This window comes from Poecilia mexicana, unplaced genomic scaffold, assembly GCF_051168715.1.
Source record: "Poecilia mexicana isolate PSO_F unplaced genomic scaffold, ASM5116871v1 scaffold_12, whole genome shotgun sequence".
In the NCBI taxonomy this organism is placed as follows: Eukaryota; Metazoa; Chordata; class Actinopteri; order Cyprinodontiformes; family Poeciliidae; genus Poecilia; species Poecilia mexicana.
In genome coordinates, this window is record NW_028263381.1 from 8,157,158 (window position 1) to 8,168,036 (window position 10,879).

General features: G+C 39.4%; 3 protein-coding genes across 3 annotated transcripts; 2 read left to right on the forward strand and 1 right to left on the reverse strand.

Moving 5' to 3' along the window:
- Window positions 1–486: 486 nt before the first annotated feature.
- surf1 (SURF1 cytochrome c oxidase assembly factor) lies at window positions 487–2,846 on the reverse strand. The gene is made up of 9 exons (XM_014976966.2): window positions 2,663–2,846; window positions 2,499–2,559; window positions 1,956–2,083; window positions 1,769–1,851; window positions 1,371–1,562; window positions 1,213–1,285; window positions 911–1,073; window positions 741–822; window positions 487–658 (listed from the first exon to the last, which is right to left on the reverse strand). The coding sequence occupies exons 1-9, from the start codon at window positions 2,738–2,740 to the stop codon at window positions 592–594; spliced, it is 927 nt and encodes a 308-aa protein (XP_014832452.2). The 5' UTR covers window positions 2,741–2,846; the 3' UTR covers window positions 487–591.
- Window positions 2,847–2,851: 5 nt separating this feature from the next.
- On the forward strand, window positions 2,852–5,052 carry surf6 (surfeit 6). Its single transcript, XM_014976965.2, has 4 exons — window positions 2,852–3,078; window positions 3,645–3,848; window positions 3,929–3,999; window positions 4,229–5,052. The coding sequence occupies exons 1-4, from the start codon at window positions 2,991–2,993 to the stop codon at window positions 4,913–4,915; spliced, it is 1,050 nt and encodes a 349-aa protein (XP_014832451.1). The 5' UTR covers window positions 2,852–2,990; the 3' UTR covers window positions 4,916–5,052.
- A 998-nt stretch (window positions 5,053–6,050) lies between these two features.
- kyat1 (kynurenine aminotransferase 1) lies at window positions 6,051–10,784 on the forward strand. Its single transcript, XM_014976963.2, has 13 exons — window positions 6,051–6,276; window positions 6,367–6,425; window positions 7,271–7,418; window positions 7,576–7,725; window positions 8,584–8,670; window positions 8,769–8,891; window positions 9,003–9,123; window positions 9,195–9,271; window positions 9,346–9,435; window positions 9,903–10,089; window positions 10,194–10,270; window positions 10,386–10,472; window positions 10,574–10,784. Exons 1-13 carry the CDS (start codon window positions 6,208–6,210, stop codon window positions 10,631–10,633), a joined length of 1,335 nt encoding a protein of 444 aa, XP_014832449.1. The 5' UTR covers window positions 6,051–6,207; the 3' UTR covers window positions 10,634–10,784.
- Window positions 10,785–10,879: the final 95 nt, after the last annotated feature.

Here is a 10,879-nt window from a genome sequence, read left to right on the forward strand (position 1 = left end):
ATTGAGTTAACTCAATGGAGAGAAAAGTTAGTGAATTGTAGTTCTTAAAGCAATTTTTGTTTTAAAACATTCCTATAGAAGCCTTGCAATTCCTGGTTTTGTCAAGTCGATATGGTTTGTGGTGGTATAAAGCAAGATTTTGCAATGTTCAACAGTCCTACATGTTCAGATTTTCGATACAAGTTTAAGATTTAAAATATGCACTGTGTATTTTGGGTGCCAGTTGCTGAGCAATACAGGAGATATTTAAAAGAGTAAGTTGTGGACTGGCAAAAAAAAAACAAAAAACTCCAGGAACTGCATTATTTTTTTAGTAGTAAAAATTCAATTTTCTACGAGCTCATTCCTTTTGAAGATGTGCATATAATCCTAAAATGTCCACCATGGAAGTTACCTGGACATGCAGAAACTATACTTTTATACCAACCCTTTGAATCTCTAGCATAATTGTTTTACTAGATAAGATTTCAACTTGGAAACAAAAAGTACTCATAAGATATTTATTTGTATTCTTGGCTACATGGACAATAATGCATTGATGGTCAACATCCTCGAGAATTGCTGTGTAACATAATTTTCAGCGATGCATGATTACAATTTAATCTTCTTGATGAACTTTGCATACCACATATAGGAAGTAGCTGCACACAAACCATACCTGGAAAAGAAAAGGGGATATGCAATAAGTCATTAATAACTAGTTCAAGATATCGGATCTAAGTGAAGAGGCTCTCGCATACCAAGTTATGATGTATTGCATGTGTTCATTTCTCAGTGTGACCCGGGTCTGTCCTCCGACTGGTCCCCCTGGAATAGTGCTTTCTGTGTCACACAAACCCCTTTGAATTAGTAAATGTGTTGCTAATGTGTGAGGGGTGAACTCTGCTCTCACTACAGCTTAGGTTCTTACTGAAGTCAGCGTCGATCAAGATGGGAGCAGCCCCAGTGATGCGAGACATGGCCTCCAGGTCACGGTAATGCCAGCGATTTTTGTCTTCGTCGTTGTTTGGTACAAAAGGTTTGCGCGTTTCTGTCAGCCTGACGACCCCCAACACCTCCACCTCATCCTCCACCTACAGGAAATGAGCAAAACTGGGCTAAAGTTTCTTATACAAAAGATTTAACTTTGTGATTAAAACCTCATCACAGGGAAGAGTTAAGTTGTATAAACCCTGCTGGCCTTTGATTAGTAACCCAATTTAAAACACTAACCTGCCCCTTCATTCTGGTCTCCGGTCGTATTTTCTGCTTTGGTACATATCCTCTGTTGACCAGGATTTTGATGCTGCAGTGGCATGAACAGCATACAACATCAGTTAGATCCTGTATCATGTAGCTATACCTTATTAGTTTGCTGTTATCATTTTTACCCAAGGTCAGAGCAATGAAAGGGGGTGATGACGTTGGCTCCAATCTCTCCACTCGAGGACAGGCTTCCTGCCTCCCTGGCCTCTTTCTCCGGGTCGACAGGCGAGCGCGGCATGATGTACAGCTCCTGAGAGTGATCATAGTGCCCGCGAACTTTCACCCTTCTGTACTCCAGCTTGTTCACTTCAAGAGGACTAAGATACAGAGATTGAAATGACAAGAATACCTTCACAACAATGAATACAATTCATGCAGAAGAGTACTTTGTTAGCATCCCAAGAAAGAAGTTGTATTTTGGCATGGTGGTAATTTTTTGGTGTGTATTGGTGCTTTTTTTTTCTTCTTCATTAAATCAGTTTAATCCTTAGTGTTTGCAAAGAAAGTGAGTTCAGTTACTAACTCAGGAGGAAGAGGAATAGGCTCCGCTGTGGTGAGGCGTCTCAGTTCATTGATTAAACCCATCTTCCACTGACGCCTTTTCACCTTTAGAAAAAGAAAGCAATCTGAGTCAACACAAAATTCACCTTAATCTCACTAACAAAGCAAAGCAAAAGGAATACATCCTTCATTTTAGGATCAAGTGGTACCTGCCATGTACCCAGGCCAAAGGTGGCTGCAGGGATGAGCAGCAGGAACCACTTCAGGAAGGCGTCCTCACTTTTCTCTGCATCGGCTGCAGCAGAGCTGCACTTTCGACCAAAGATAACAAACCTGCCTGGACATTTACAGCAACACAGACACTTTTCCATTAAACTGAAACGCTTCAACAGGACCGATAAAAAACTAGATGTATAACCAGCTGAATAAATTGGTAAGAATTAAATGCGTAGTTTGATAAATACAGATAAATAGTTGTTTGAATACATTAAAATAAATAGGACTATAATAATTTAAATGAATAAACAGGTAAATTAAAAGTTTATAAAGTAAATATTTGATGAAATACTATGAATAAACACATGCATAACTTAATTAAAAGTCGCTCAATTTTCAGTACATTATGCGAGCTTATCACTGTAGGAGTGTGAGGTTCCATTTGTGTCAAAAACATCTAAACATACGACTTCTACTTATTTTTGACACAAATGGAACCCCACATACGAGTAGGCTAGAGACAGTAACTACATCACCATCTGCGCGTTTGAAGAGTGCTGGAAGGAAGAAAGTCCTCTTGATGTTAGTGACAGGAGTCTGCAAGGATGCAAACCCAGACTGAACTCACTTTTCTACAGGTAAGCATGACATTCACAGTTTCACTGGAGAATAAAGTTATGAATATGACACAGAAACTTGCCTGCTTCCTTAATGTCGGAAGAAGCCTGTTGGATAAAGCCAGCAGGGATTTCAGAGAAGCCATGTTGGGCCAAAACATTGACGAAAACAAGGGTTTTTACAGCCGAAGAAAACAAGCCGACGCTAACTACATAACTGACTTTATTTCTTCCTGTTTAGGACACGTAGGGGGATGATTTTTGGTGTTACTCCTTCCGGGTTCAACATCACTTCGTCCGGTTTGTTTTTAATCCACGTGTGTGCAGAAATGTGCTGATAGTTTTAATCCAGATATTTATTTCTGACTGTAATCAGCTGATTCAGTTCGGAACCTCGGTTTAGGTGAAGACATGGACCTCGCCGCCAAGGACTCTTACTTGCAAGTACTTGCAAGTAAAGTCATTTCTCAGAGAGAGGAGCCAACGAAGAGGGCGTTTGGTAATACAGCCCTATAAACTTATTAAGACTTGACTATATATACACACATTTTTACATTGCACTATCTACTGCTATGACTTGCGCATAATTGCCTCAAAAAGCTCGTTAAGTACGAAGCGTGTCATTAATTTTGGATGCATTACCATGGTTTACCATAAGTGGCGCTGTGTAGAAGTTATTTAGCTCTATGAAGCAAAATTTAAAATATCAAGATTATATGCTTTAATCTGTTTTTACTTGTAATCCATTTATCTGCACTAAACTGTTAAAACATACTTTAATCATAGATTATTCACATTTTCTGAAGAACATGGGCAGACAAATAATGAAGTAATAGACATTGAGGTTTGTGGTTAGAATGTGGCAAAATATGTAAAAAGCCAAACACATTTCTCCAATCACTTTAAGCTTATTTGGCCATATTGTGGTAGGCCTGTGACTTATAATCAGCCAAAAGAAACTCTGCTTTGCGTTTTAGAAATTTTCTGCATTCTGTAAACATGAAATGTTTTGTATTCCAGTTAAAGTAGGAGATCCTCATTATTTGTTGTTTATCTCTGTTTTAGTTCACTTCAAAGGTAAAAGTGACACCGATCCTCCAAGCAAGAAGAAAAAGAAACCAAAGAAGAAGAATCTAAAAGAGAACGGCACTGATAAGACTCCCAAACCCCAACAGAAGCCTAATCCTTCTCCAGCAGCTCCGAAAAGCCCTGGGAAGACAAAACCAACTACTCAAAGTGTGAACAGAAGCACGTTGCACACACCTAAAGGTGCTGGGGACAGAAGGTTTTATGAGAGATTCAATAACAATTTCAGTAATGTCCTCACTTAATCTTATTTTGATGTGCAGAAACAAGCTTCTCCACTGTGGATGTATTGCGCAAAAGACTCCATGAGAAGATTGAAGAGTCCAGAGGGCAGGTATGTAGTCCTGAATGCAGCCTTCAGTCTAAGCCAACCAGTGTGGTAGATACCAAATATGAAGTTTGTTCATATGAAAAATAAAGCACACAGATGAATATTAAATAACATGAGAGACTTTTATATGCTTCTATTTTCTGTCCTTTTTTTCTGCTTAAAAATATGTACAAAAACATTTTCTTGATTTTCCTCGTTGCTGGAGTAATAACAGGCCTGTTCCTTTAAACAGGGAGCTCCACAGGATGCATTATCAGAAGCCGTTAAGGCAAAGCGTGCAAAGCGAAAGATGGAACGGGAGCGCAAGAAGAGGAAGAGGAAAGAGTTTCTGTTGAAGAAGCTTGCAGAACAAAGCGGTCAGGAACAGCCTGTGGAGATAAAAGAAGAACCGATCGCTCCTGCCACGGAAAAAAGGGTTACGTCGGCTATTGTCTTTAACAAAGTAGAGACAGTGGACGAGGGCTATGAAACCAAATTCCAGGCAAAAATTAAGAAGAAGAAAAGCGAAAAAGGTAAAATAACGCCACTGACCGGGAGGAACTACAAGCAGCTTCTGAGCCGAGTGGAGGCTCGCAAAGAGAAGCTGGAGCGGCTGAGGGAGAAAGACGAGGCGAAGGCCTCCGAGTTGGAAAACAAGATCAAATGGACCAACATGCTCTACAAGGCCGAGGGCATCAAGATCAAGGATGACGAAGACCAACTGCGCGCCTCCTTGAAGAGGAAGGAGAAGAGGCGTGCGCAGAGGAAGAAGAAGTGGACTAATCGAAGCGAGAACGTGATTGAGAAGATGCAGCAAAGACAGGACAAGAGGAGGAAGAACCTCCAGAAACAAAAGCAGGCTAAGATGGAGAAGAAGAAGAACAAAGCGAGGAAGAAGGGCAGAGTGCTGCCCGAGGACTTGAAGAAAGCAGCAGTTTAGAGGAAGAGAAGTTCAGGAATGGTATACAGTGTGCTCCGTAATAAAATTACATTTTTGCATATGCTGAATATGAGTGAAATCTTGGCTGTGAAATGTGTTTATTTTAACAAAAGTAAAGGAGTTATTGTCTAGCTAAAGCCTCTTTGCTTTTATTTTGTCATACTACATATACATATGTGTATAATAATTCACATTTACCTAAAAGTTTTGTTTGTAGGTTTCAAAAATAAAACCTTAACAAAGTTGCCTTGTACATAGTTGGAGCTCGATTGACTTCTTTTCTATACCATTTCATTGTTGGTGATAAATATTAAGTTTCCACTTGAATCAAATGTGCACAAGTCTGGAAGCGGCAGTGAATCTCAAAAGCGTAAACATCCCTATTAAATAAGTGAGAATTTGAGAAATTATTTTCAAAATAACCTCAAAATTACCACAAGTCAATAACTTGATGTGGCATTTATTTAAATGTTTTCTTTAATGTGTTTTCTTTTTTTTTTGTGAGCCTGCTGTAGAACCATCTGCCATTACTTGCATGTAAACTTTTTATTTTAGATTATGAAATAATACATTCAGAACTCTGGAAATTTAAGTCTTGAAAAGTCTAGGATTTTTATGTAGAAGATGTATAGGAAGTCTTGTAATAGGAGGCTTGTGCTAAACTTCTCATACCCAGCTGTTAGTGGTGTCACCACACTAACAGCTGTTTGTGTAGCTGAAAAAAGTAAAAAATAAAATAAAGTTCACTGAACCTTTTATTACTTAATCTGAGAACTACTGTTGAACCTCTGGAGATTATTGTGCGAAGAATAATCCTCTACAAAATAAAATAAAAAATTATAGACAATCTTGAGTATCTTCTTCATGAGACAGTCATACAACAAAGCGTCTTCAGTTGAAGACTTTACATCTAAATAAAAGAAAATGTGAGTTAAAATGCACTTCATTTCCCTTGGGATCAATAAAGTATTTTTTAAATCTGAATATTTAATATTTTTTGTCTATTTTGGGAGGCCGTGTCTGAACTCAAGAATAGCTTTCACGTTTTAAACTGATTTTTTTAACAATAACCCAGTGCTGAACCTGGCTGCGCGCGCCTTTCGGTGGGCGGTGCGGATGTTTGTCTCCGCCCACAAAGGAAGCGAAAATAAAAACAAGAAGGTCGAAGCAAAGCTGATGATGCAGCTGTATTCCTGTCAGCCTGTCAGCCAGTCCTGTGCCTGAGAAAGTTTGAATCTTCGGTTCAGTGACAGCTTCATGTCGATGCTGTCTGGAATAATGTGCAGCCATTCATGGGAATAATCCGGATTTTGGCTCCTTATTTGACTCTACTTCGTCCTAATTTAGTTCAGAATCATCAGGTGAGCATTTCTTTACTTATCAAAGGAAGCAATTATGATATGTTTATGCATATTTCTATGTGGAGGATTTAAAATATGCATTTATTTCAGCTAATCATGGCCAGACGACTTTATGCGAGCAGAACAATCGGTGTGGACAAAAACGTTTGGTGAGTAATTACTCATAATTGATATCAAACTACTGCATGCATGAAAGAAGAATAGCAAAATTATTAAAAGAACAAATTTATCGAGTGGTGCAAACGATACCGTTTTCCCTGATCATGTCAATACTTGTGGACGATCCAGTGAGTCTTATGCGACCTGTAACTCATAATAAATCACCTTGCATCTTTCAATTCAGCTCTAATTTATTCACTCCAAAGTGAAGTTATTTTAATATGTAAAATACAAACGAACTGGGATTTTAGTAAACAGATATTCATGGGGTAATATTTGTAAAAACTGTGCAAATAATATTCAGAACAACATTAGAGTTCAGAAACCTTTTAAATTAAACCATGATGAATTAAAAGAGCCATATGATTGGCGGAGCAGAGGGCGGAACACTGAAAAGGTCAAAGTCCCGTGAATGTACAACCTCGAAGATGTTAGTGAGAAAAAAACTTTATCTTATATAAATGTCAGGACAGAAACTGTAGCAGGAAGAAATGTGTTTCTAGTGTAATTCTGATCTCAGGTTGTTTTTAAAACCAAAGCTCAATTGGATTTGGGGTATCAGTGCTTAGTGTTGACTAATGGTAATCATACAGTTCTATATACTTGGACAGTTATTTGTTGTTTGACCTCTTTTTTCAAAAATCCTTTTTTAAATGTATTTATTTATAATTTCTCAGAATTAAACAACCAAGACAGACGACACGAAAAAACGACAGACTCAAAACTGATATGGCTGTAAATAATGAACAGATCTTCTACTTATTACACAGTAAAACGTCATAATCTGTAAATAAGAAAAAAAAGGAACACTGTCTGACCTGTTTTGCACCAACAGGGTTGAATTCACACAGCTGGCTGCAGATTATAAAGCTGTGAACCTCGGACAGGGATTTCCCGACTTCTCGCCTCCGCAGTTTGTTCAGGATGCTTTCTGTAAGGCTGTGAGCGGAGGACCCCAGATGCACCAATATACCAGAGCTTTTGTAAGTCGAAATATTAGCTCAGGTTGATGTCTGTCAATCTGTAGAGGCTGAAAAACAAACATGCTTATAATTTGGCATTTGTCTGGAAATTTTCAGCTGTTAATCACATGTTAAAAAGGGGAAGAGATTTTCATTTGTTTCACTTTCTGTCGCCCAGGGCCATCCTCGTCTGGTAAAAAGTCTTGCTAAATTCTTCAGCCGGGTCGTTGGGCATGAGATCGACCCCTTTGAAGACGTCTTGGTCACAGTTGGAGCTTATCAAGCTCTTTTCTGTGCATTTCAGGCTCTGATTGATGATGGAGATGAAGTATGCCCCTTTTTGTGGCTCTTACATTTTCTGTATGTTTGAATGACTCAGCAGCTGGGTTACTTCGCACAACACCCTGAAAATGTATCTGTATCCAGAACATTGGTTTAAAAATGTATTTTATATAAAATAATGTACTTTTTTTACGCTGTTGACCCCAGTTGCCTTCTGAAGTTCCATAATTAGTAGAGTTCACCTGCATAGAATTTAATTTTAGTAAAAATCTAGCTGTTTTGTGAAGGCCTCTGAGGTTTGCCAGAGGCAATAGCACATCATAAACACGAGATGAAGATTATTGTGAAATTTAAAGCAGGGTACGATGTAAAAAAAATCCTAAAGAAGAGGAGTAGGTTAAAAAAACAAGGTTTTCCCAAAAAAACCATAGGTCCTATGATGGTCCTTTTTTTTAGGTATGTAGGAAATCCATGTGGAAAAAGGTTATCCTTTCTGATGAGACCAAAATTAAACTTTGTTGTCCTGAGGAAACTAACACTGCATCCTCAATTCACAATTGTTTTAAACTGTTGTCTGTTTTCAGCTAATTGTAGGTTTTTCTTTTCATAGTAATGCTTTTGTTCAGTAGGATCACATAAAGGTCATCTTACGACAACCCTAAACATACCACCATAACCACAAGATGAAAGCATATCAATTTGTCAGAACGGTCTAGTCAAAGTCCACACATAAATCTGATGAATCTTTGGGAAGACTTGAAAATAAATTTTAGCTGTCAGACTTTTTAAAAACGACAGATTACAAGTATAAGGAGTATTACGGCTTGTGCTAGGTGTTGTGTATTTAAACATCTGTAGGAAAGTTTTTGCTATGCACCAGAACTGACGGGATTTTATCCTTCAGGTGATAATTGTGGAGCCGTTCTTTGACTGCTACCAGCCAATGGTTCTGATGGCGGGAGGGACCGCGGTGTACGTGCCGCTGAGACCGGTAAACGGTTAATTCTGAAAGGATCTGATGCCTCCGAGCTCCTTTGGACGCTCGCGTTCAACATGCGAGAGACGTTTTGTTTTTGTCACTAACCGCAGAAAGGGGGCAGCAGCGTCCTGTCAAGTGGAGACTGGGTTCTGTCTGCTGAGGAGCTCGCCAGCAAAATCACTCCCCGCACAAAAGCCATCGTCATCAACACTCCCAACAACCCTCTAGGCAAGGTGGGATTTATGACGCCCATTCTGCTAGGGAAACCCGAGCTCTTCGCAAACATCCCTTTCAAAACGGAGGTGGAAGAAAATAAACGTAATGCGTGAGTTCTGGGTTTACAGGTTTACAAGGTTGAGGAGCTCCAGATGATTGCCGACTTGTGCATCAAACACGACCTGCTGTGCTTCAGCGACGAGGTGTACGAGTGGCTCACTTACGACGGAGCCAAACACGTAAAGATAGGTGAGACACGAGCACCGCTTCGACACGACCTCACCAAACACACGTTCATCAGCCTCTTGTGTTTCTGACAGCCAGCCTCCCTGGGATGTGGGAACGAACCATAACAGTGGGCAGTGCTGGGAAAACCTTTAGTGCTACTGGCTGGAAGGTAATACACATTCAAATCTAGTACGGAGTTTCTGCTGTTTATTGTTTTGTGATTAATACCACCTCTGGTTTTAGGTTGGCTGGGCTATAAGTTCAGGAAAACTCATCAAGCACATGAAAATCATCCATCAGAACTCTGTGTATCACTGTGCAACAGCAGCTCAGGTAACTCCACCAACAAACTTCTTTCTTCAAAGCAATAATGGTGAGTTTTAGTAATTGAGGCCCTGGGCCCTGCATGTTTATAGGGGCTCCCCTGGTTCAACGCTCCCACTTTAAGTAAATGAATCTTCTATTAGGCAACTACAGAACATGATATGTTTGAGAAATAATTTATCCCTCAAATTAGCCTGTGTTGGAGCACGGACATCGGCCCTTAAGTACCTGAATTGGACAGCATTGACTTCAAAGTTTCCCTGTGAAGGAGTTGGCTGTACCTTGGTCACAGCATGTCTTTGGAACGTGGATGGAAGTTGGATGAAGTTTTATTATCTTTTGAGAGATGCCCGTGTCCTTTTCCATCAGAAACTTCTTGAAAGTTCCTTAAAAAACAAAATCTGTTTTTAACACAATTTTTCTAGCATTATTCGTATCTCTAGCGCTTTTCCTAATTTCCTAAATTCTCAACTCAGGAAGCCGTGTCCCACGGGTTCGACCGTGAGTACGAGCTGTTCGGGACTCCAGAGAGCTACTTCCAGCAGCTGCCTGCGACGCTGCACCAAAAAAGGCAGAAGCTGGCCTCGTGTCTGCGTAGTGTGGGCCTGCAGCCAGTCATGCCAGAGGGAGGATACTTCATGATCACAGACATCTCCTCCGTCAGTGAGTAACGAGCAAACGTCTAAGCTGGACACTTTGCATCCGGCGGGTGTTTATTTGGGCTTCCTAATGAATGTTTACCTGAGTCTTTTCGTCCTTTTGAGCAGATGTGGATCTAAACGATGAGAGCACCAAGAATGAAAGCTACGATTTTAGATTTGTCAAATGGTTGATTAAGGAAAAGGTAAACTCTAGTAGATATTATTTAAAAGATGCATGTTTTTCTTTTGTTGTTTTGTTCTTTTCAAATTTTTTAGTACCTATTTTTTTCATTTCTTTTTTTTTTTTTTTTTATCAAGGGCTTAGCGACAATCCCAGTCTCTGCTTTCTTCAGTCCAGAACACAGCAAAGAGTTTGACAAATATATCCGCTTCTGTTTCGTTAAGGTGAATGCAGCCACTTTGATCAAAACTGATGCTCTTTTCTTTTTCACTTGTCAGTTCTCAATCAGAAACCTTTTTTGTTGTTGTTTGTTTCTTTTAAACAGGAAGACTCCACACTGGAAGCAGCAGAGGAGATCTTAAGAAAGTGGAGTCAAAAAGAATGAAATTTACCGTCCATTGTCCATTTTTTTCTAGAGCAACCTACTCAGCCTCCTCAGGAAAACTGTTCAGAAATCATATTTATGTTTGTGTTTGTCCTCAGTCAAAGTTTTTCAGACCATTCTGAAAGTCTAATAAAGCATTCAGTAAACAGTTGGTCCGTGTTCACATCACTCATTGTTTTTTTTGTTTTTTTTTTGACAACTACTTTGTGTGGAGATTCTAGTTATTTTTGTCGCTAATCTTGTATT